Genomic DNA, 26648 nt, shown 5'->3' on the forward strand with positions numbered 1-26648 from the left:
AGCTGTTTGACTGTAATACACAGCATTATGTATGGAAAAAAGTAAACATAGCATATCAGCACAAACACTATAAATGAACTGTGTCAAGCACGGTGGTGGAGGGGTGATGATTTGGGACGTTGCAGACCATGAACTCCATGAACTTGTTTGTATACCAACTGAGGCTATTTTTCTACTAACGGTGTCGCAATGACCCACTCAAAGTTCAGATGTCAACATGAGGTTATTGAATTGAAGCAATGCTGTAAACAAAAGTGGATTTGCACAGGAAGACACTGATAAAATCATACAGGAAACCATTATTTCATGTTATTACTGAATGTGGTTATACAAGCTACTGAATCGTGGGGTGCATTTGTTTTTTCACACATTACTGCAACTTAAAAAAATAAATAAATATCGACTCTTGACTTTATTGTGTCCTGATACTAAAACCTTAGAATTGACAGAGGGTGTACTTTCTTTTTCTGACTGCAGCGATGTTATTGCAGTTAACCGAACTAAAAACTAAAACTAGGTGTGAAAAACACTGTTTAGTTTATCCATCTGTCCAATCTTTCAATTTTATTTAATTTTAGCTCACTAAAACAATAAAGCTTTTAGAGGTTTAAGAACTGATCATTAGCCAGAGTTGGAGGAAAATTGTGTGTGTGGAATGTGCAGCGCTATCAACAAATCGTTGCTGAATTTCTCACGGTATAGCCCCGCCCAAAACCACAAGCAGTGGTTTCAATTTCGGGCCCAGAAATGTTGCCGTGCCACTGCCTGATTCTTAGCGTCGATGTTCTCTGGGTGGCAATCTGCAGACTTCTAGTTTGAGCACCTGCATCAGCCCTGCTCTGCATTAAAAACAGAGACAGTGAGCTGTAGGCAAGAACACCTCCCTGCTGAAAAGTAAACTTCTTTATGTTCTTACACAGTAATAACATCACATGCATGCTTATAGATGTAACTGGGCTGCCCTGTCACTATAATCTACTGACAACGAGGTACTATCTTTCTGGTATTAGATGCAGTTCAACTGAGGTTATTATTTGATAAAAGAGATATAATGATCGTAAAAGTCTTGAGGCAACACATTTGATTGGCGGTGGTTGTGAAGACTTGTTCTTGGTGTTTGGTAAAGGGTTGCGTAAATCTAAATGTTTTAATTATCGTATGTGGGAATTTATTTGCAACTCTTAGTCAACATGTTCTGTGCACAGAGGTCAGAGGTCAAAAACATGGTGTACCAGAGAGAAAACGCTGTAGTTTGTGGTTGAAAACACAGACACCAGGAGAAAAACCCCCCGAACAAACCAAAAACAAAAAAGGAAAGGTGCATGTACCTGTTGCCCCTCCAGGTAATATTTTACATCTTATTAATCCCGCTTTGATCTCACCGTCATATTTAGTCTTTCTTTAAAGTGATTATGTGCTGCAATTTGATCTTTACAAAACACAAGCTGGGGCTTTTCCATCCTTTCAGGAAGTTAAATAATAAAAAAAACATGATAGAACAGGTAAAACAGCAATCTATGATCCGCTGATGGTTTTCACATGAGGTGCCATCTGAATGATTTATTGGACAAAACGAGGGATGGACAGTTTTCTGCTGCCAGCGCTGCAACACTTCGTAAAACTGGGAAGCCCTGCAGGTCACGTGATAAAGGTCTGCCTTTTTCTGAAAGTGTGTGGGTAGGTGCGTTTTGCCTTTTAGGGTCACACCTGTCGGGCGGTGCCGCAGGCGGCATGTCGCTCATTATTTACTCTCTCTCTTGCCGGGTAGCCTTTCAGCTTGGTAGTGACAATGGCTCAGTGTTAATGCATTATGGCTGACCAGCGGAATTATAGCGCTGACCGAAGCAGGCGACAAGATGAAAGATATTTACCAGACCTCGAGCTAAACTGCTCAGCTCTTTTAAAGAAACGCGAGGAATTAAAGCACACAGGTGCGTCTGTCTTCAGCCAAAGTCTGGAGACGGTTAGGAGAACTGCCTCGTAGAACTGGGTGTTTCATGAAAGTTTTATTGCTAGTTTTCAGTTAACTATTTCGGGCTCGCGACATGGCTCTATCCCAGCTTCAGTGCCTGGATAATAACCACGTGAACCCGCGGACGCACGAGTCCAAGCCCGAGTTCTTCTACTGTGAGGACCAGCGGCTCGCGCTGGAGGCTCTCCTGCGGGATGGTCGCGAGGCGTTCTCTAAATACCTGGAGGCTCGCGGCCTCCGGGGTTTCCTCTCAGACCCGGAGCTGGAAGCTCTCACCGGTGCCGTCGAACCCTATGACCCGGGCTCGGAGCTGTTCTCGGGGGATGCCGAAGACGAGCAGACCCCGCTGTCGCTTCACTACTGGCCAGAGCTGTCGGACACGTCCATCCCGCAGATGGACCTGGGCTGGCCCGACAGCGATGCGTACCGGGGGGTGACGCGCACTACGGTGTACACGCAGCCGCCGCTGGATGGTCAGGCTCACATCAAAGAGGTTGTCAGAAAAATGATCGCACAGGCGCAAAAGGTAGGTGGGCCAATACAGTTATGAAAATCTTAAATGGCACTATTCATCATCACATTGTGCATTAAATATATATAAAAATAACCATGTTTAGGTGCGGATGAAACCTTTGTTTTCTCATCAATATTTATGTGTTTAAGCTTCCTGGATGACTTGTGTGTTGGTTCATCTTCAAAGCATGCTAATGTTTACTCATCTGAGTTCATTTAATGACTGAATAAAGATCCGAAAATATTGATTTCTAGCCATCCTAACTTTTTTTTCTTTAATCAGCTGTGCATAGTCCAGAAATTACCCACAGTGCTGGCATAAAGTCTAAATGAGTCAGTATGGTCAGACTACAGACTGCTGACCAAATGAGACAATAAAGAGTAAAGTGCAGCTTGATTAAAGGCCATTATCAGCCATGCCACTAACACTGGACTATGTGTGCTAGGTGGGGTATTTGCATGAGTATATTGCAGCGCTCATGGCTATCAGTCAGTATTTGTGTCTGTTTATGCGGCTGAGTCATCTGGAGGCAGAAATTTATGACATGTCTTATTTCTTAGCATCACTTCTCTGTGACGTGTTATTTGCCTGAAACGAGCTCGCTGGATCATTTTCCTCAAGAGCTTCAGACAGAAAACGAGTTATCGGTTGTATAAGTAGCTGTGAGAGCTGGGAGAACTTTCCCTCTGCACAGGAAACACATATTTTACTTAAACCTGAAAAACAACTTGAGTGTTATTTGTTTTGGCATAAAAATGTGTGCGCAGTAACCTTAAGGCTGAGGCTTTTATCCTTCTGCTCTGTAATGAATTTTGTTTTCATTTTCATGCATGAACTACATAGGAGCATCTGAGGCTGATCTAGGTTCTGTGCCTGTGCTTCTGCGTCTCCAGGTAATTGCAGTGGTGATGGACGTCTTCACTGACGTCGACATCTTCAGAGATTTGCTTGATGCTGGTTTCAAAAGGAGGGTTTCTGTTTACATCCTGCTTGAACGCGCAACACTACCTCATTTCTTGGCCATGTGTCGGAGGGCCAAGATGCACGCCGGACACCTCAAGGTGAGCCGGAACCCCCCACTTCGTCATTTTGCATAGCAATTTGAATCTTATCATTAAAGAGTGAGTCCAAATTCTAAGTAAAGCTGAAAACAGTCATAAAAGTCAGCCGTTCAGTTTTCCCACAGCACACTGTTGGACAGATGTCGCCATTCAAAGCGCTCCACCTAGGCAATAAAAGGTGATTACGACTGAAATGATAATGAGATGGAAAGTGAAATTTCATTGTGTGACATGTGAGGTCAAAGTGTTACAGGGTTTCACTGACGAGTTGAGAGTCTTTGCCCTGTTGGCCCCAAACACACGTGCATTGAAACCTTTGGCACAAAACAGAAAGCCTCGCCGTGTAAGGCTGTTGATGTAGAACACAAGGACAGATTATCTCGCAAAAGAAGCTATGTTATGCACGGATAAACAGAAGCACATGCCGGCTTCCCCTCTCTCTTTTGTCTCTCGCTGTCTCCCTCACACGCACACACGCTAGAGTCCACACAACCACCAGTAGATCCACCCAGCTGGTACTGTAACGCAGATAAATCCCATTCTGCCTACCTTTATTGTTACATATCGTAAATAGCTTGCTACGATCAGAACACAGATATGAAACAGATCTTTCTCGTGCCGGGACATGTTAAAAGGGAGTTGCATGGAATATAAAAATGCGTTTTCACTGAACTGTTTTCTCGGGGCATAAATCTTTTGTAGAAAGCTGCCAAAGCAAACACAATCACTTTAACTCAAGTCAACCAAAAGAAACAGTCTCTTTCTGTTAGGTGTGATCATTTCCCAAGAACAGTTTAGGATAGATTACTGGTTAAAGTTGTCCAAGATTAACATTCTCACATGTTACTTCACTGTGTAGTGTTTTTTTAATGGCTTAGTCAGCATTAGATGGGGCCTCTCACAACGTCTGCTTGTTTCACTTGGACACAGTTTTGTTTGACAGGTGGAAGAAGGAGCTGAAATCATCAGATGCAAGGTGTTTCCAGTTGGAGCTTTTGGTTCCAATGTAAAGGATTGAAATTTTCCATGAGTACAGAGGAAGATTTAATGGAAATTTTCCATTAAATTGGCAAAATGAAATTTACCTGATTGTTATGCAGTTTACACCAAGCACATTGTCCTCAACGATTCTTTATTTGATTGAATAAACCTTTGATTTCATGTATTTCACTTACATTTTTGTGAAAATTGAAAGAATAATTTGAAATTGAAATTGAAGAATAATTTTTTTGAGGGTATTTACTTGATCCATGTTTCGATCACGCCTACCGTCTGCAGCATTAGCCGTACCTTATTGGCTCGGCCTGTGTGCTTAGTGGTCCCTGTAATACTGCAGAAACAATTCAAAATATCTAAAGTAGCATGCATGCGTGCAGATCATGCAGATAAGAAAAGATGCACAAACACTCACACTTGTCACTTTATGCCTCAGAGTAACTAAAGTTAAACAGGCTTGACAGTCTTTCAGTACCATCTGGATCCGATTTGCCAACAAAACAGCAAGAAATTCAATAGCGGCAGTGTTTGCTTTGTCGACACAAGCACATGTTTGTGTGGCACATGACATGATTAAGTGAAAGCGGTTGCTCAGTTTAATGAGTTTTTCATACGCAGTTCATACCCACTGCATTTGCCTTTTGAATTAAATGCCATGTTATTATTTCCTACTAAGACGTCCCAGACCTTTTTCTTGCTTTAGATTTATAAGCACTGAGAATCTGTCTTTAACAGATTTACTCCTACTTGCTTCACAGTAGACACACAGCCTGAAGTTGCTCTGCTAAATTAAATATTTGATAGCACAGTGGCTCTGTATTAAGAAAAGACATTCTGTGCCACAGTTTCTTCTAATATTTATGGAGAGACAAGTGTATCTCCTTCAGGTAGGTCACTCTCTGGTTTTAGCCAACAGCAGCGTACACTGTACACCTGAGAGAGAGTTTTAAAATGACATGCAAAGCTGCTATTCTGTTTAATCCGCGGTGGCTCTGCAGCAAGTAAAACAACGCTGTTAAGAGATGGATCCACTGTAGTAGCACACAATGACGTTTGTTTGACAGCCAGCTTGCTTCCTTTCTCTTAGTCATACACTGCGAGTCTGTTAGGTTTTCCTATGAAGTGCACTGGAGTGGCTTGCTCCCTGATGTGTCATATACTGCAGCTTTGTTACACTGGCAGGCAACCTTTGGAGCAGGGCCTGTTTCACCAAGGAAAACTACATAGCCATTTATGACATTAACAGCCCTCTGTGCACCAATAGATGCTCAACTATGTGGAAAATCTGGAGAGCCAGGAGACAGGGGTACGTGACGACAATGAGCAGCTAACACAAACATCTCTAAAAGCGACAAGTCTGTCAGGAAAGACAATGAGAGGATGACTTGCAGGAAACGGGTGATAGTTTGGGAATTTACCACAAGCCGTAAGTGACGAGACAGAGCCGCTGGAGGGGAGGGATGGGAGGAGCAGCAGATGAGTGGTGAGATGAGTTGCCAAGTGAGTGAGAGTAAGTGGAATCTGGCACCTGAGTGGGCAATAAGGTACCAAATTCTTCTTACTCATCAGTTATTCAGGGAGGTTTTCTAGGAAAATCTCCAACTGCCACACTTCAAGCTGACAGAGCTTAATTTAAGTAGTTTAGCAAAGCGTGCACATCGACTGTGTAGAGACTGTTGAAACCACAGTGCACTCGGAGGTGGTTTTATTTCCGCATAAACTGCATTGAACAACAGCTCGAATGCTCATCGTCATGAACTTGGAGCATGCAATGCAATTTATCGAATCGGTTAACCAAAGGAATGCACTGAGGGAAGGAGAAAGTTAGGGTGTGACTAGACGAAGGAGGAAAACAAGTGTTTCTACTGTGAGACAAAGCATGCCAGAAAAAAAAAAGAAGAGGAGCTGAAACAAGAAGACTGACTGCATAATGTTTTGGCTGCATCATCTGGCTTTCAGACAGACTTAGCACTCAAAGTTGTGTCAAGGCATCTGGAAGGGCAGGCTGAAAATCCCCAGATCAGACAGTGTAAGTCTACACTTACAACAAACCAAAGGACTAGTGTGTCAAGGTGACTTGAGGGTCTGTTACACACCTTGCTGGGCTTATGGAGCTTATTTATGTACTGCTGAGTAAGGCCCAACAAGAACCACGCAACTTGTCAATATGGTGGAATGGTGTGATTTTTTTTTCCCTCTTCCCAGCGTTACTATATTATGTTTGTAAAATGAGATCACATTTAACTATTACATTTGCATTTCCTCTTCTATATGAATATAACCAGAATACAACCAGCTGGCAGCCTGTTGAGTTGAGTCCCTCAAGTTGTGCTCATTGACAAAGACTCAATCAGACTGATGGCAACATGCTGACAATCTGTCTGCATTTATAAATTAGACAGCAATTCTTTGCAAACCTCCAACAATCTCTCTGAGAGTGACCTCAGTCAGTCCAAGTCGGACTACAAATGTTTGGGAAATGGTTGCAATTGCCTTATGACCAAAAGTGGTCATGAGTGCAACACCCTCAGTCTCTGGGCAACCACTGAGTCACCACAAGTTGCAGTCGGTCGCAGAATGTGGAAAAAAAACTCAATATAGTCACCAGGAAGCCACGCTTTTTTTTTTTCTTTTTTGTAAATGCAAGGAGATTGATGTCCTATGTTTACTCATGTGACTTTAGCTATTAGCTTGCTGTGAATTAGGAGGTAAAGTCTGTCGGATGGTTTTTCAGTTGAGTCGATTTAATGAGAGTTTGCTTGCGTCCTGCGAGCTTATAACTCTGCTGAACTTTGTAAACCTGTTCATGGATACCTAAACCTTTATTTTTTATTGTAACAACTGAGATCTTTTTGTTGGAGCTGAAACTAAATAAATTGTTTTTAACACTCAGCGGTATCTTAACATTTGTTTGAGTTTGAGAACTGAAGAAGCAATTGGACCTATAAATGGCCAATGACAACAAACTTGACAAGCAGCTAGTGATGTAGAAAAGTAATAGAAGGAAACCATGTTTTTTTATGGAATAGAAAAACTACTTTTATACAGACTTTGAGCTTTTAAACACTATAGACAATGAAGAAAAATACCCCCAAAGCACAATTTGGACATAATCCTTGGGTGGTAGTGGTGCATGTGCCTTTTGTTCATAGTGTTCCCACCAGATTTTAATTTCTTTAATAAAATATCAATGTTTAGTGTTCCTGTTTTGATACAGTATCGCCATGCAAAGTATTACGATGCTATACTGTAATGTTTTTACCCCCCCACCGCTAGTTTATATGGTGCCCATAAAAAATATTTGCAACATTTAACTCTGAAAAGTTGGATTGAGTCAGACTTTCTAATATCAGTTTATGATTGCATCAACGATATTGCACCATTCAGTTATTATGAACCTTACAGTGGTTAAATGTTAGCATTGCAACAGACATTATTTTATATGTTTGGTGTGTAGTTGAGAACAGGCTTTTCACAGAGGTTATGTCATGTGGTATCTATTTGTTTTTTGCTTTCTGAAAGTGCATTGGCTTAGATGATGATGATGATGTGAGGATTCAGTTACTGTGGTTACTTTCAAGCTCTCCAGTTTTTCTGTTAGCACTGTTCATGTACAGCATGTCTTTAAGCTGTTTGTAAAAGCTCACAGGCTTCACAGTGTCCCAGACTCCAAATATTTGAACGTTTCAGAAAGGAATCACTTTCAGTCTGAACAAAATTTCAAAGTGAAAGTAAGCTCAGGATCAGACGGTTTTTTTAGTGAGTAATCCAAACCGTGCAGCAACACCCAGCAAACATGATTAAAACTGCGGCATCATCTCCTTGGTCAAAACTCATCAGTGATTGATGCCAGAAACTGAACCGTACATATATGGATGTTGACGTTGTGTCACGTAGAATAGTTGTTGCGTCAGCCCGTCTCTTACAAAGTGAGAAATGTAGATCAGATTACTGCAAAGAAGAAATGAAAGGCATTTGTCTCTGTTTTGTTTTTTTTAGTACATGATTGTGAAGAGACTTTAGTGCAACTTGGTCTTCTCCATGTGCACAAATTAGTATTACTGCAACCTGTTTTTAAAAAATGAACACTTTTGAGGTAGTCACAGTTTTGTATACCTCCGCTGTATTTCATTTGTTGCATGGTGAACCTAACATCAGGCTCTGTGCACGATGTTAGCATCATACAGTCAGGAATGATATTATTCAAATGTGCCATTTAGCTCAGTAGGATAAGTGGTGAGGTCACAGGTTTGAGTCACCACAGCAGTCTGTGTAAATATATGTAGTTCTCATTCATTTCATTTTTTTATTTTGTTAATTTCATTTTAATTGATAAAGAGGTTTTAGAAAACTATCCTTGAACACAAAATTACTGTTATAGAAAGTCTAACAAGGACATCCAGATATTGTTTAAGAAGCACCTTAAACCACGGCATCAGTCCAACTTTTGTTTTGGAATTATTTTTTTCATTTTCAGCCACCACTAGCTGCTGAGAAAAAGTTGATGGCTATTCAACGTCACGGTGTTTTGGATATTAACGGCTAACCTCTTGTTGTGGATGAATAATTTCAGACATTTTCGGCATCTTCTATTTGCTATATATGACGTTTGTCTCAACCAACTGTGGACCGTCAACCGTGAACTTTTACTGAAAACAGTTTAACTCTCATCCTCCATCTTCCCTGTGCTAATGTCTTTATATTACCCTAGGGTGACCAACCGTCCTCTTTTCCCCGGACATGTCCACTTTTCACGTTCTGTCCGGGGTGTCCAGGGGGAATTTCGAGATTGATAAAAATGTCCGACAGAGGACCCATGTTTGTGACGTCATCCCCGAACTGCTGCTTTGTGAGCGCTTGTTCTGCGCTCACAGACCGGACAGACAGCGCGCAGCAACGCGCCTAATGATGTTTAAAAGATCCCAAAGCGCAAGTCCGTCTTTCAGACGAACTGCAAAAAAATTTTCCCTCGTACCGACCCAGTACTGGTAATTTTTGTTATGCAGACCATTGTTTAATTCCAGAGGCTTTTAAATTATTATTTTTTTGCACTTCTTGATTTGTAAAAGCCTATATGACTTTTTTTATTTCACAATTCATTAACTGCACAGAGATGGAATCGTTTAAATACGTTAAATATGTTTCTTTAAGCAAGTTCTTCATGACCGAGCCAAGTGTCCTCTTTTTTGGAAATCAAAATATGGTCACCCTATATTATCCTAACCATAACTCTGTAGTATGGAAGAGGATTAGGGACACAGGGTAAAAATAAAGAAAATTTTCCAGAATTCTGAGAAAAAAATCTGAATTTTGACTTTAATCTCAGAATTCTGGAAAAAAAAAGAAAAGACGTGGCCACTTTTTTTTCACCCCTCTGGCTCTAATCCTCTTCTGTACTGTAGCTAGCCACAAAGGTAGGACATAATTATATGCCAACTAGCACAACTTCACTAACTGTCCAAATGTTGCTACTATTTAGTTTTCTGTCTCTGTCAAAAGATGGTTGAACATCTTTAGAAACTAGCTAGCTAATGTCCTGCTAGCTTATAGCACAGCTAACCTTGTAAATCCTCTTGTCACGGATACCTGAACGTTAAACTTTATTGTAACATCTGGGAGAATAAACGCATGGATCATTTTGTTTTAACCTAAAAACAATACAGATTTTTTTTAACACTAAGTGGTATTTTAACATGTGTTTGATTTTGAGAACAGACGAAGTGATTGGACCCAGAAATGGCTAATGACAATGGACAGATGGAAGGAAACCATGTTTTCTGTTGAAAGGAATAATTATTTTCATTATAGGCTTTGAGCCTTAACACACTATAGGCAAAAGCACAATGTGGGCTCTTTATTGACTCAGAAGCCTTATTTTATAACACATATGCTGTGCTTTTAAGAGGCATGAAAAAACAGACAGTTTCTAACAAAGGTGGGGAATATAGGCTTTCAAATCAAGTAAAGACAAGCCAGACATTATAATTTGGGTTATGTAAGTTTTAATCAGAGTGTTTACACTGGGTGTAGTTTGTGTAATTGCTCAGATGTTTGAACACATGGAGCAATTACCTTAGATTAAGGCAGTAAGTGGAAAATGACTGCTAATGAATTCTGTATCTATGTTTTAGGGATTATTATTATGAAGTACCAAAATGCCTGGCAAACAGTTGTGTGTTAGCAAAAAAAGAAAATTCTACATTGGTTACATTTGAGCTGTAAATGTTCGATTTTACTATTATTTGTGGGTGTTATTGTTCTTTGGCTGACATAGTGTGACTCACGGTCTCTACTCACATTGTTTTGCAGCCTTTTATTCTATAATGCAGGTCGCAGGTTATGAAGGCAGTTTTGGGTCTTTAATATGTACAAAAATTGTGCGTTTGTTTGTGTTTCAGCACCTTCGTGTCCGCTGCTCAGAAGGAGCCGAGTTCTACACGAGGTCCTGCACCAAGGTCAGAGGGCGAATGGGTCACAGATTCATGTTCGTTGATGGAGACAAAGCTGTGTCTGGGTCGTACAGGTCAGTGCGCATTACGTGTGTGAGAAGGAGGGAGAATGTGTCAGAAAAAGATTATCGCCTTGTGCTCCACCTGCTTTTATAACTGCCAGCTTGGCACGAGAGATAAATAAACAATGCCTTGTCGACATAGCAGACAAACAGGTTGTAAATGTATCCAATCTACCAGAGTAATAAATGCACAGAGTACTATACAGTTCTGGATTATTATACTTTTACGTTTGCAGTCATTGCTGATTACTTGGCTTTATTATGCTTGCAGTGTAGTGTAGTTTGATTTGTGGTATCGTGGTGCAGTTTAAATAAGTCTGAATTTGAATTTTTTATTTGTTCATATTTGTTTTTTGTGCAGTTTCACTTGGATGGCCTCGCGTCTGGATAGAAATCTCATCACCGTGGTCACAGGCCAGGCTGTGAATGGTTTCGACCGACTGTTTCGCTTCCTCTATCTGTCCTCCAGTTCTGTTGACCTCCGGCAGACGGTCACAGAGCCCGAACCTGAGCCGGAACCCCTCCCACAGCCGGCCCCTGTCATACCCCCTTCTGCTGACATTGCGAGGAAGTTGTACAGCCCGAAATATGCCCTGGTTGCTTTGACCAACCTCGGCCCCACCACCTCTGTTAACCAAGAAAGCCCCAAAGAAGCCCAAAATCCAGAGAACTCCAAGAAGAAGAGGCGAGGCAAGGCTAGTGAAGAATCGACTAAAGAATCTCCTCCTCTCCATCCTGGATTAATAAATCTAGAAAAAGCATGCTTAATCGCATACCTGCCCACATGGCCAGAACCTGACCCCTCCAGTGATGTCATAGGGTTCATTAACGTTCGGGATGCCAAAAAACCAACTCAAGTCCACTTGCAGCGTTCAGAGATGTTTGAAACCAGCCAGGCGATCAGGTTTAGCAGTCTGTTCAGCAGCACAAAGGAAACCAAGGAAGAAGTCGCCAAGCCCACACAGGCAACTCCTAAACAAGAGGAGGTGAATGCACTCCAACCAGCACAGGCTAAATCCATGGTTGATGATGCTGTAGAAAAAGCACAGCAAGCACAACTCAGTGATGTCATACATAACAAAGAGGCATCTGAACAGAAATCACCCGCATCTGAGGAAAAGTCTGACCTGCAGTCAGACGCCGCTAATTCTGTCAGCGCCAGGAATACATTTGATTCAAGCACAACCACTAACCAAGAGGCAGGCCTTGATACTCCCCTCGGTGCACAAACACCTCCCCAATCCAGCAGCAAAGCACCCGCTTCTGATGAGGGGAAGATTTCCCACGCAGAACAACCCGTCTCATCAAACAGTCACGCTAAGTCAGGCTCGCTCCCAGAATTAAACACAGAAAAGGAAGCAGAGCCTACAAGTAGTTTAAACACACAAAGTTCTGCTGTGCACAGGACACACACCCCAACACCAAACGGTGCACACAGCCCTCAGATTCCCGACTCCCCGGAATTAAATACAGAACAAGACACGAAAGAAAAGACCGCACCATCACAGGCGGATTCACAAACACGAGCTGTTCACAAGCAACCGCAAATCTGTACTGAAGTGGCTTCTAGCATCCAGACTCCAACTGTCCACAGCAACATTTCCACCTCCCTGGTTTCTACCACACAGTCTAAAAATAACCACATTCCTATTACTACAGTGCACTCAAGCGCATCTTCTAGCGCTTCTGTTCCCTCCACCAACTCCTCTTCACTTCCTCCTCTTACTTCTTCCGTTACAACACCAAATCCACCCCTCCCTGCATCCTCTTCTTTGACCCCAGCTCCCCCTGTCCCTAAACCTCGTACCATACAGATAGTTATGAGTGACAGCAGCACCAGCAACGGGCAGAAACTGCCGGAGATCCGTCTTGTTAGGAGGCCCGAGGCCAGCACAGGGCCACTCGCGGCCCACAGCGCGTTTGATGTGGCAGCTGTTGAGCAAACATCTCTGGTAAAAGAGTGCCAAACTGTCCCTGAGCTGCAGGACGACAGTGCCAGTAAGGCAGGGGCACAAAAAGACACCGAGAACACAGGGAATCCTGAAGAAACTCCAAAGCAAGAATCTAAAGAGACAAGTGTGGAAGCAGATGAGCGAGACGCTGACGGAGCAGCATCCCAGACGGTCGCTGGAAGCGAGCTGCACAAGTCAGACGCTTTGATTAATGATGCACCAAAGGCAGCCGCACTGAAAATTCAAGAAATCATTCCAAAAGATGTTGACCTCGAAACTTCCGAAGATTGCAGGATTATTGGGAAGATGGACGCACGCTGTGTAGCCACAGCGCAGGCAGATACGGCGAACCCTGAAAGGACTCTGACGGGCTCTGAATCTGGTGATGTGTCAGACAAAAAAGGTGAAAATGTGACACAGTGCAGAACATTTCTCGCAAAAGTACATGAACCCCAGAGGATATCATTTTCTAAACCACAGGGCATGGATCAGATGGAGGCTCTGAATTCTCCGACAGCGCCAGTGTTCTCGACTTCATATCTGCACATGTCCAAAGACAGTAACGGCGATGACGCGCACACATCTGCTGCAGACGCCCACAATCAGCAAGGTGAACAAGTAAGACTCACACATGCAGACAATGCAGTTAATATGCGAAATACAGCAAATCACAACACGCACAGCACCTTTCAAGAACAAACTTCTACAGGACGTGTTGGCACACACACGCCCGAAAAAGCACTGCGTTTACACCTCAGCGAAACACACCTGCCGGACTTCCGTTCACAAACACCTGTGTGCCGATCACAGTCGCTCAAAGCACGCACTCCCACTCCTGATGGAGTTTCTCCACGCACACCAGCCCTGGATTCTCTATCGCCAGACATTTTTGATGGTTATATCTCCTCACGAGAGGACTCCACTCTCTCCACCACCTCTGAAGAGTATTACGAATGTAGCGACTCGCCTTTTAACGAGCCTGTTTTTGACCACATGGCTTCTCGTGGCCGGGGGATGATAGAGGATCACATTAGTTTTGCACACACAAATAGTCTAAATTCTCCCACCACTGGCACCGGTCCTGCACACATAAATTACAGCTCAAGTGATGCTACATTAGGTACAGAACACAGTGAAACGCATACTTTGACTGGGGCCGCTAAAGTCCCCAGTTCTTCTTTACTTGGGAAAAACGTGGAAACTAGGGAGGTAGAGAACAAGGCAAGTGAAGAAGAAGCAAGTGAAGAGGACAAACATGGGAGGAAACTGAGTGTGGCCGAGAGGAGGGAAGAGCAAGAATCCCAGGGGCCAGAGATGAGAGGCAGTGAGGAAACTAATAGAAAAATGGAGCAAATTAAACAAGGCGAAGATTCAACTGAAACAGGAGGAAAAGACAAAGAGGTCCAAACGCCTACGAGAAAGGTGGCGAGGAGCCAATCAGCTGCAGCCAGACTGGTGGATGGAGGAGTGACTGCAGGAGGGTCAAGTAAAGAGAGATCAAAGCCAAAGCGATCGTCCGCTGGTGACGTTAAATCAACAGAGGGAGGGAGACAAGACAGAGAGGGGAGGGAGAACGCTTCAAACCAGGTGGAAATAAGACCCAGGGGTACAGAGAGGAGAGCGAGCCCCCAGTCAAAGAGGCAGACAGAGGGACAGAAGGTATGAGCACTGGTCAGAATAACATTTAAAACCACCATGTTTCTTTAGTTTGCCAATCATATCCAAATGGGTGTGTGTATATATATATGTACAACTGGATTTCATTAAAAAACAAAAACATATGACACTAATTAATTGAAATTAAGGTAACACATTTTTCCTTCTTTGACATCATCATTTAAAAAAACATAATTTTTCAATTGGTGACCTTGAGACACTTAGTTGCTGCTTATATCCATCTTTTTCAGTCTCTGTGCTAAACTGAGCTAAGCAGCTGAAACTGTTTAGTATGCAAACATGAAAGTGGTGTCAATCTTTCATCGGAGTCTTGGTAAACATATCTGTATCCGCCAACATCCTTAGTCTCATGAAGAACCGCACCCATTGCGTTGCCAGGGTTCATAATTGGATGCCCAAATGTATTTTACAACTAAATGAGGGCAAAATAAATTTTTTAGTAGATCCCAAGGCTTCATGTTAACTTGCGTGACGGAAAAAACCCGAAGCATGCCAAAAATGTGGGTGTGATCTTAGCTTGTAGAAGCACATGCTCACTATCTCCAAGCCGGCCTTTTATCATCTTTAAAAACAACATATCTACAGTTATAGGTGCTTCTTGTCACAGTCTCAGCCTTTTTTGATGCTTTTATTTTCAATAGAAAGTTATGCACCTTTTCCTACTGTAACAATGCAAGTATTAAGTAAATATATGCATAATTAAATTAAACTCACCAAATCCGGGGGGGGGAATCACCAAATCAAAGGAATAACCCCAACAATCAATCACTGACCAAGCACTTGGCAACAGCAGGAAAGAAAAACTCCCTTTTAACAGGAAGAAACTCAAGCATAGCCAGGCTCAGGCAGGGGCAGCCATCTGGTGTGACAGGTTTGGGGGGTGAGGGGAGGGAGACAAGATAAAACACATGCTGTGGAAGAGAGCCATAATAAGAGATTAATAACTAATGATTAAATGCAGGGAGGTGTTTAAACACGTAGAATGAAAAGAAATAATTGAAGAAGAAACACTCAGCAGTCTGGGCCTATTACAGTGTAACTAAGGGAGGATTCAGGGTCATCTGATCCAGCTGTAACTATAAGCTGTATCAAAGGGTGGGTGTCTTTTATATCCAAACTGGGAGCTGGTTCCACAGAAGAGGGGCCTGAAAGCTGACGGCAGAGCTGCAGGGAGAGTCTTAAATAAAACCAAAAAGTTTAAACATCCTTCTTATTTCTTCCTCTCTTCGCCTCCCAGTAAAATAATTTCTCACTGCTTGTAAAATCGATGAATGACAGCCTCTTTTCACTCTGTCGATGTGCTTACTGAATCTAGACCTCCTGGCATTGCTGGAATCACAAAGCAAATACTGAATGATTTCTAAATCATCTAGTTTTATGGTCCCACTCTACCACTTACTACAACTACTATTGCTACACCAGTGTGTTCTTTTAAAAAGAGACTCAAAGCTTATCTCTTTTTGCACGTGTGTGATCACTGGGGAAAATTTTCAGGATCAGTGTTATTTTTATTCCTATATTTTTCATCCTGCTGATCAAATCCCTTTTTAAAGTGTAATCTCTTATTTTAGAAGTTTTTGCCATGTGTGATGCCCTTCTTTTTCCTTCTGCTTTGAAGCTTGTTAAGTCTATGCCTGTCATATGAAAAGTGCTATATAAAGAAACTTGACATGACTGGAGTTGGTAACAACTTGAAATAGTGCATTTATCAAAGTGTCTTTTTGTTCTTCACTGACAGTTTTTTATATTAAGCTTCATCAAAGTTTAGACAAATTGAATGTGAAAGTTTTAATAACATACAGTATTGTGCTAAAGCAGTGGTGTCCAAACCCAGGCCTCGAGGGCCGGTGTCCTTCAGGTTTTAGATGTGTCCTTGATCCATCACAGCTGATTTAAAGTGGCTAAATTACCCCTTCAACATGTCTTGAAGTTCTCCAGAAGCCTGGTAATGAACTAATCATTTGATTCAGGTGTGTAGACCCAGGGTGATATCTAAAACCTGCAGAACACCGACCCTCGAGGCCTGGAGTTGCCCAAGCATGTCCTAAAGTCTTGAGCCATCCCTCATTTCTTTATGCTTGGGCAGGAGAAGCATATAAAGCAAAAACAGAGTTTGTACAGTTCTAATTTTAAACACATTTTTTAAATGACTGCATGTTTTTTCAGCACAGTCTGAAGTCTGTTAGGCAGCTTTTCTGTAATTTCTTGAAGTAGTCTGCAGGAACTTCAGTGAACAGTAGATCATTGAAGGCCCAGATGCTTCTCTCAGGTTTTTGCTGGATTTTTACCCCCCGTGTCTTAAGGACATGACTTTCAGATACTGTTCTTCACACTGCACACCATATTCTTATTTGGCTTATAGCTCTTTGGGAATTCCATCATTGTTAAACATGTGAAAAATAGCCATTGTTCAAAGAAGGACTCTTAAAGCCTCAAGAGCTATTGCTCAAGATCACTTAAAAAAAAAAGTAAAAAAATATAACGAAATCAGGGTTGGATCAAGAGTTTTGCACAGTACTGTATATAATTTAAATCCTATTTTAAGCATTGTTTAACTTTAATGTATTAATGCATTTGTTTCTGTTTGCGTGTTGATCCATGAACCTTTCACCAGCAGAGCATCACTAAGTTGAAACACAACAGCACAACCATGCTTTGTTCATTATTGAAGAAGGATGCCTCGTGCGAATAAAGGTGGCATATTTATAATGACGTGCCGTGCATGTTTGCACTGATAGAGTATTTAAAGGAGGCTAAAAGATGAATAGGTTTCACATTTATTGCTGTTTAACTCACTCACTCTTGCCCCGAATCCACTGCCTTTCATCTCGGAGTACTCAGTCTGAGTCAGTGAGGTGTTGTTTGCATGTTTTAACTTATTTCAGTCATGTAATATTAATGAACGTGAAAATAACACAGACACTTTGCACCCTCTCTTTTCCATTTGCAAAGCTTATGTGTCGCTTGCTAATGCGTGTGTGAGTGTAAGGATCCTACGCTGCATTATAGATAAGTTGCCCCACATATAATAGAATAAATATGAGAAACTTGTCTGCAGAAGTGTTGCACACACCCTGAGTCAGACATCTCCTCTCTTTCTTTTTTCTGCAGCGTTCGCACTCTTCTCCCAAACCTCGAAAAACGAGGGTCCAACGTAGTCCGAATTTCTTTGATAATATGTCATCTCTTCACAAATTGTCGACCAGACCACCGCAACCACTGGTGACGGGTCCTGTGGGATCTACAGCCGGACGGAAGCAGGTCTCCCAAAGCCAGCAGAGCCAGGATCCAGCAGCACAGAACCAAACTCCTTACCCAAACTCCTCCTTACTCCATATAAACCCACAGATCCAGCTCAGTCCTCAGTCTCACAACCAGACGGCGTCCGGACCGGGAGTGCAGGACGGGAGGACTCCATTTAACTTGAGTTTCAGCCGGCTGTACAACCTTAAGGGGATGAATGGCAAAGTGAACAAGACTCCAGCACAAAGTAAAAGAGGCAGCGTGGCCGCACCAGCACAGGAGAGTAAAACCACCAGCTAATGTGGTAACGTGATCACTGGTCATCACGTCTTTTTAATGTTACCGCATCAGGCGAAATCACCGCCGGGCCAATGTTTATATACCAAAACATGTTGTTACCTCTTTCCTGACTCCTCGTGTTGTTTGACTCATTTTTCATGTCTGCATTTAAACTCGTGGAGATTTATTTTTCATATTTAAATCCAGTTGCTTGCCAAGTTTACACCGAGTTTTCTTCCCCGGGAGGTCATGAATTCAGGTGCAATAAAAAGACTGGACCAAAGTTTGCATACATTTTTAATAACTCGGATAAGGAAACTGAAATAGTGTGTTTTCATTCTCCAACCTCGGGCGTCAGTGAAAAACGGAAAACAAACAAAACAAAAACTCTTACATCAATCAGCTCTTTGACTTACTGTATATTAAACATGCTGCACATATACAACGAATAAAGCGAAAAGAAAAAGAATATATTACTGGGATTACTGGATGACTCCTATGTGTTTTTGTGGATTAACGTACGGCTTTAACGTCGTATTTTCTTTCTTTTTTTTAAAAATATTTGCTGTTTGATTAATGGGGATTGATGGAAATGTACTTTAATAGTGTTTAAAACTGATCCCATCACATGTTTGATAAAAGCGGATTTTTCTTTTTATTAAAATGTACAAACTTAACTGTATTTACATAGGACTATATTATATACTATATTAAAGCACGGGCTGCCTTGTTCCGGCTGTTCTCTAACATTACATTTTATAAAGGAAACGCTCAGCATTTTGTGACCACTTTTTTTTTTTACAGCAATCGGGAGCATTTGTCCTGAATTTGTAATATATTTTTTCTCCTCTATATATCTGTACATTCAAAAAGGGGGTGTATGTTAAAAAAAATGAAAACAGAATTGTAATTTTATTTAGGTCATTTGGTATTGTTTCATTTACACTGAAAGGCTAAAGAGCAGTTTCCTTTTTTCACATCAGATGTTTGTTTTTTTTTACATTCTGAATATTTTTGTCCTGGAAGAGACTATGCCAACAGACCTGCTACCTCTGAAGACAGATAAAGATGTTCTGAAGAACCAGATAGTGCACAGGTTTTTCCGAATGAGAGTGGAAATGTGCAGGATGACCAAGATGCTAAAAATCACAAATATCATATGTGGTTTGATGGTAAAAGAATAATAAAGAAGCATCTTCTGTCTGCCATGTTATAGTTAATGGACAATGCATTTTTAATGAATGTGCAGCATGTTTACGCCTTTGCCAAAGATTTTGTATTTAACTGTTAAGTGTCCACATTGGTGTGTTTGTAGTGGATTCAGATAGATTTAAGATGAATTCAGCTCTTTTGAATCCACTGCAGACAGGTAGACATCTGCAAGCATGATTTCAGAGCTCACTTCATGTGAGCTTACACATATGGTCATGAGCTGTCACCACATTTCTGACTTTAAATTAGATCCAGATTTGCAGCAAGGGTTGAGTTATGTGAATAAAGAGAGGAAAATAAAGCTCTGTGTCTTTAAACGGCTGGGAAAAAAAATGAATATTCTTTCTGAGCAGCAGCGGACGATGACATACTAACGTCTTATAATTAAACATGTTTGTTAAAAATGTTTCACTTGATAGGAAACTATCACTGATGCATGTAACATGAAATACAGATACATTAAGAAATGAAAGACTAAATAGATGACAGTTTAGGTCGGGGCTTTGGGAAGGCATTCCAGCACATTAATGTTAGCCTGTTTTATCCAGCCCAAAACCAGTATTGCTGTGTGTTTGGATTGTCCTGTTGGAACTAGAGATGGACCGATCCGATATTACGTATCGGTATCGGTCGGATACTGACGTAAATTACTGGATCGGATATCGGAGGGAAATAAAAAATGTAATCCGATCCATTAAATGTCAAAAAAGCACCTCACGAAACTTGCAACACCACGTAACTCGGCTCATAACCGTAGCACGTTGCAGCAGTATGCATCACGTGATAGAGCGGCTGTGTGTATTTGGAGCCTCGCTACCAAACCAGCATTTCATCTCCCAGAAAGTTATCCCAGAAAGAAGTAAAGCAAGTGTGTAAGTTCATCTCTGAATTTTTGTAAAGCATTCCCATGTTAAGCTTAACAACCGATATATGGAGCGACTGCCTCTCTCCCTCCCCTTCCTGCGGCTACTTCAATTGTAAAACTGCTTAATGATCAGCTGATCGGCTTTCTCTCTTCTTTGTATTTGGCCCACTTTGCACCAGAAAGAGGAAACCAGCGGCTGAACAACAGCAGCACGTTTAAGCTTGATAAGCTGTTGTTAGAATTTATTTAATATTACTTTCTACACCAGGAGCCTTTTCTATGTAGCTGACGGCTGGTAACTGTGCAGGGGCGGATCTAGCAAAGTTTAGCCAGGGGGGCCGATAGGGCATGAACAGGGAAAAGGGGGCACAGAGACATACTTTTCTTTCTTATTCTCATTTAAAATGTCTAGCTTTTAATAAATAATTATCTGAATCTTACACCCAAAGTTTTAATCTGATGTAAAATGTATAGAAGTCCATTACTGTATATAGTAACTGTTAAGTCTATATACCCTAGTAAGCTATAGTACTTTTTCCTTTGGGAAGGTACCGTCTGTGAATTCTGCAATTCTGTTGAAGAAAGATGTTGAATCTATTTAATTATTCTTGAAAAATAATTTATTTCTGTGCATTTTTTTTCACCCTGCATCAAATTAAAGTTGATTACATCGATTAAGCATCATGAGGTGGAGGGTGGGGGGTGGTTCCCTATTAGTTAGGTTGCTTAATATTTCTGCTAAGTACTCTTTAAAATACCAGAATAGGGAGGATGGAGTAGGTTTAAGTTTATTAGATTGATCAGTGTTGCTGAACTATGAAATATTTTGGGCGCAGTGTATTTTTTGCATACAGGTATAACAGAATAGCTTTAGTGTTGTTGTTTATTTAAACTTGAGTATGAACTTATACAAAATGCACCAAGATATTAAAAAACAGTTTTATTGATTAAAAAACACACTATATCGGATTCATATCGGTATCGGCAGATATCCAAATTTATGATATCGGTATCGGACATAAAAAAGTGGTATCGTGCCATCTCTAGTTGGAACACCCAGGTAAGTCCAAGTTTCAACCGTCTAGCTGTTGATTTGAGGTGAAGTTGAATAATTTGGAGGAAGCCCTGCTTCTTCATTATTCAATCCACTATTCAATCAGTATCACTGGCAGCAAAACAGCCACAAGTGTGATGATACCTCCACCATACTTGACAGCTGGTACGGTGTTCTTAGGTTTGAAAACCTCACCTTTACGACTCCACACATACTTCTTGTCATTGTGGCCACATGGCTCAATCTTTGTCTTGTCTGACTAAAGAATTTTCTCTAAATGACATTTGGCTTGTCCAGCTTCAGAAAATTTCAGTCAAGCTTGAAGGTTCTGATTTTGGAGCAATGGCTTCTCTTTTGGTCAACAACCTTGCAGACATTGTGAGATAAAACTTATTTCACTCTCTATGGTGTTCCAGCTCTTTCCCGTTCATGCCAAGGTTGAGCCTTTTGTCAATTAATATTCAGACTGGCAACAGAGTAAAGGAAGTTATGTGAGGTGTGAAAATCTGTTGTGAAATATGTGTGTGTGTGTTTTAATGTATGAAATTTGAGGCATGTAATTTAAGTCTTTTTTTCCGTTAAAGGCATTCAGTGATGCATGTCACTGCTTTGCATGTTTTAGGTAAGAAGAGGAAGGGGAAGTGAAGAGAGACGTCTAATGCAGTTGTGCAAACACGCTAACACATTCCCACACTAGGTTTGACATGCTACAAGTCATTCTGGAGGTCAGGTGTGAGAAATCCTGGGTGTGGCTTGTCTCCACGCATTTGTTGAATCATATTTTCACTTAAAAAAACATTGTCTGTTAAGCAGGTGGCTCATAGAAAAATATAGGATTAGATGATTATATGTATGCAATAAAGTGTAATTACACAGTATTTTGGAATAGTACTTTTGTCCTGTCAGATCATGTAAGGTTAATATGGTCTATATGCAAGTTTTAGCAACATTACAAAAACCATAAAAGAAAATATAACATTATATCGATATGCAATATGCCTTAAAAATTGTTTTCTGGGTCACGCATCCAAACTTAAAACGAGTCAGGTGGTCAAAACCCATGTGACAAGAGGCCAATGTGAATGTCTTCCACGTGCCACTTGTGTTGTTGTGCATGTGACCACAGTGCTCTTGAAACTTGATACATCTACAGTCGTAAAGTTTTTACAGACCTGCAGACCTGTAAAGAAATAAGTGCATCCCATCATTTCAAAAGCTTGCAGAACCACCTTCAGCAGCAATAACCTAGACTAATCGGCTTATGCGTGACTATCAGTGTCTCCGATCGCTGTGGAGAAATTTTGGGCCAGTTCATGAAGTTTGCAGGCATTAGTTTATCTACATCTACAAGTCCTGCTGCAGCACTTCAATCAGGGTGAGGTCCGGACTTGAGGTCTGGGCCATTGCAACACCCCAATTCTTATCTTTCTCACTTATTCTGCTGTAGATTTGCTGCTGTGTTTGGATCACTGGATGAGTTTGGACTGCTGTCGCATAGATGGCCTCACATTTGACTCAAGAATTCTTCGCTAGCCAAAGGACTTCATGGTTGACACAGTGACTGCAAGCTGCCCACGTCCTGTGGCTACAAAAAGCCCAAATCATCACCAGTTTTTGTTCAAAGTGAGGAAAAAAAAAACAACAAGACACAAACAGGACAAAAACAAAGGCCTCCTGGCTGATAAAAGTTAAAACAGGACCACTATCTCTTGGTGGCTAGGCGCCCAGGCACCAAAAGCCAAAACACACTTTATGCATAACGGCAATACGTTGGAATTTGATAAAACAGCATTATATAATGCTCTAGGATAAGAATGTGTTTCAATTAAACATGCCATAGGCTTGCAAATAGCATCTTTTATGTTATCCACTTGTGACGCTAGATGACCTGATCCTGAGTTTGTGTTCACCGCTTGTTGCTATGTCGACTAAAGCCAAAAAATTAGGATCTAAGCAAGTGGATTTGGATGGTTCAGACATGCAGCAACCCCAAGGGGAACGAAACAGAAGAAAAATGCATCAGCGACATGAATGTGTGCCAGATACATAACCTATACTGTCAGTAAGCTTTGCAGTGTTAACTGGGATCAGCACCTACGCATTGTAAGACTTATTCATTACCTCCCTGCCCAGCTCAAAAATAATCCAGATCTTTTTGTTTAGTGAGACACACTCACACACACACACACACACACACCCTCAAACATGCGACAGCACTGTCATGATGATGGTTTTGTTTTTGTAGATGAATGTAAGATTGGGATGGCTCAGTCCCAGAATAGCACACCATGCACAATCAAACACACACACACGCACAATTTAAATAGAAACCATCCACTCTCCTCCTGGCTATTTATATGGAGATGAGAGCCTTGAATACACGGTGAACACGCACGCACACAAGCGCGCGCAAGAGCGTAGAAGTCAGCGTAACATCATCCATTCAGCTGATCGCTCCAAGCTCATCATAAATGAAAATGCCAGATTTCTACTCAGAGGTTGCAACACAGAGAAGGATGACACAATGGGCTCTCTCTCTCTCTCTCTCACACACACACACACACACACACACACACACACACACACACACACACACACACACTGACTCAAAACTGTTTTGGGTCACTGCTTTGTGTACAGCCCTTTGGGCCCTTTAGCTGCCAAGTGTCCCACTCACACACACACACAAATGTAAGCATTGTTTGCACTGCTGTACAGGTGCACAGGTCTGAGAGTCTCATGTCTGTGGTCATGGTAAGGTGCAGCTGACCTGGGGATTAATTCGAGACATCCTTGGATGCCAAAAGTTTCTGACACTTGACATGAGTAATTCTGTAATTAGTGCCCATCCTCTGTGTAATGAAGTGTCCCTTTAGCCAGTTTGGACTCGAATGTGGACGCATGTGTCATTTAAAGATGTAAGCTTCAGTTTTTCTGGGTGTCTCTGTTTAACTCTGGAATCAGCTGTGTGAACGAAGAGGAAACTAATGCTCTGGTTCTTTAAATAGCTGGAGAAATGTTCATATTATCCTTTCTGAGCAACAGCGGATGATGACATACTAATGTCTGATAGTGAAATATGTTTGTTGAAAATGTTTCACTTCATTGAACCTATCACTGATACACGTAATACAAAGTACTGACACATTAAGAAATAAAAGGCTGCGCAGTTGTGGTGAGACATTTGCATCCACTCATCGGGGCTTTTAATGGTTCCTCTGAACTGTTCTTTTCCGATGGTGGGATGATTGTACAGCATACATCTTTAATGACTAATAACACGGTGCACAAGTTTGAATTTATTTTGGATTTTCTTGAATCCACACAGGGTAAAAAGTATACATGGATTCAAATATGTACATACACCCCTCTAATATTTAATTAAATGTTGTTTAGCAAGTTGCACCTCAATCAGATGCTGTTGGTAGCCATCAACAAGCTTCTGCCAAAGCTCTGTCTGGATATTTAACCACTCTTCTTGGTAGAATTGGTAGAGTTCATTTAAATTGGTTGCTGGCATGAATCTGGCTTTCAAGCATAGTCCACGAGGTCAGGGCTTTGTAAAGACTATTCCAGAAGCTTAACGTTAGCCTGCTTTATCCATTCAAAGACCAGTTTGTGTGTTTAGGATCATTGTCTTACTGGAGCACCCAACTGTGTCCAGTTTCACCTGTTTAGCTGTTGATTTAAGGTGAAGTGGAATAATTTGGTTGTAGTCTTCTTTTTTCTTTGTTATAACCACTTTATGCAATGTACCAGTATCACTGGCAGCAAAAACAGCCACAAGCATGATGCTGCCACCATCATGCTTGAGCCTTGGTGGTTCCTGGGTTATTCCTGAACATCCACAACAAGTGATGACACATCTGAATAACTTTTATTTGTGTGCAGTTGTTTGAAGTGATGATCTCAGAGTCTGCAGTTGGTTAAAAATGGCTCCAAGACACTTTCCCAACATGTGTAGATTTAAAATTCTCCCTCTTAGATCTTAACTTAGTTCTTTAGTTTTCCATTGTTCTGAATGTTGGCCAAATTGATGAGTGCTGTCAAACAAATCCCCTTTTCACTAATTTGAGTCTATATGTACACTTTTGACCATGGGTGGATTAGAGAAAATCCTAAATAAATTCCAGTTGTACACTCAGTTCTTGTTTTTGAAGTCATTAAAGGTGTTTGCTGTACAGTCATTCCATCCTGGAGAAAGAACAAGTGAAAGAAATCATTAAAAGCCAGAAATTACAATGGCCATCATGCCAATGACCACTGGCTGCAAACTATATGACTTGTCTGTTTTCTGCATTCATCAGCTAAATCACAGCCTAAACCAACTAAATTATAAAGATTTAAATGTACCCCTAGAGAGACACCCTGCAGTGGATTAATATTCTCTTTAAGCAGCAAATTCTAATAAAAATGTCTAATTTCCCAGTGCCTCTGCAGTCACAGCTATTGAACATTTGTAGATTTAGTGAGAATATAGGTGTGATTGTGCTCAGTTCTTTGAAGCAGCATTAAAAAGCGCGGTAGCAGCTTGCAGGAGCTGCAGGGCTCATCCCATCACACAATTGTTTAGCTGCCCAGTAGTTTTATCACCTGACTTCAGTTTGACTACTTTCCTTAGGGAGGGAGCAGTAGGTATAAAACACCACGGACTCAGATGCTGAATGCACAGACTTCATTAGACGCAACTCTCTCATGTTCTCTTGTACTCTGGGGGCCCTACAGTTTACAGTATCAGCTGACACTGTGCTGCAGAAAGTATCTGGCACAGGATCAGACTACCTATTTGGGTAGAAAAGAAAAAAGACAATCCCTGCAAACAAAGACAGAGTCAGTCCTTTACAAAATAAGATGCACCTCACCCAGATGAATTATGTGTCTGGATCCTCCGGGAGGAAGGGTGTGTTACATACTTCACAGGGCAATCAGGTGCATGGGCTTGTTTACGAAGTTTTAAAGATCACAACCTTGTTCCAGTTTGTTTTCATTGTTGGTTTAATGTATCATAGTTAATCAGCTAACCTGCTTTCTATTATATGTAGAAGGGGAAATACCATTAAACTGTTGAGTCTGTCTAAGACCAAAAGAGGCATTCACAGTCATGCAAATATGCAGTCAAGCAATAGCTTGGTGTAGTTAATCATAGGCACTTGAATAACTGACAATCAGAAAGTGTGAGCACCTCTACAAAAGCTTGGCTGAAACTGGGTCATGTAACAGGACATTGATCCCAAGCACAGCAGCAAATCTACAACAGAGTGGGTGAAAAAGAAACGCATCAAAGTGTTGCAATGACCCAGTCAAAGTCCTGA

At 41.3% G+C, this 26648-nt stretch overlaps 1 protein-coding gene across 6 annotated transcripts; it reads left to right on the forward strand.

Annotated features, from left to right (window-relative positions):
- The first annotated feature begins 1651 nt into the window (after positions 1 to 1651).
- On the forward strand, positions 1652 to 19718 carry fam83ga (family with sequence similarity 83 member Ga). 6 transcript variants are annotated; one of them, XR_267113.4, is made up of 6 exons: positions 1652 to 2498; positions 3380 to 3547; positions 10942 to 11066; positions 11416 to 13409; positions 13487 to 13624; positions 17795 to 17910. XR_267113.4 is itself a non-coding variant. In XM_005459450.4 (6 exons), the coding sequence occupies exons 1-5, from the start codon at positions 2046 to 2048 to the stop codon at positions 13567 to 13569; spliced, it is 2823 nt and encodes a 940-aa protein (XP_005459507.1). In that variant the 5' UTR covers positions 1652 to 2045; the 3' UTR covers positions 13570 to 13616; positions 17795 to 17920. The 6 variants fall into 6 exon arrangements, 5 of the variants coding, with proteins under 5 accessions (XP_005459507.1, XP_005459506.1, XP_013132871.1 ...); XM_005459450.4 differs by having other exon boundaries at positions 13487 to 13616; positions 17795 to 17920; XM_005459449.4 differs by having other exon boundaries at positions 11416 to 13616; positions 17795 to 17983.
- The last annotated feature ends 6930 nt before the right edge of the window (positions 19719 to 26648 follow it).

Source organism: Oreochromis niloticus, linkage group LG4 (assembly GCF_001858045.2).
Source record: "Oreochromis niloticus isolate F11D_XX linkage group LG4, O_niloticus_UMD_NMBU, whole genome shotgun sequence".
NCBI lineage: Eukaryota > Metazoa > Chordata > Actinopteri > Cichliformes > Cichlidae > Oreochromis > Oreochromis niloticus.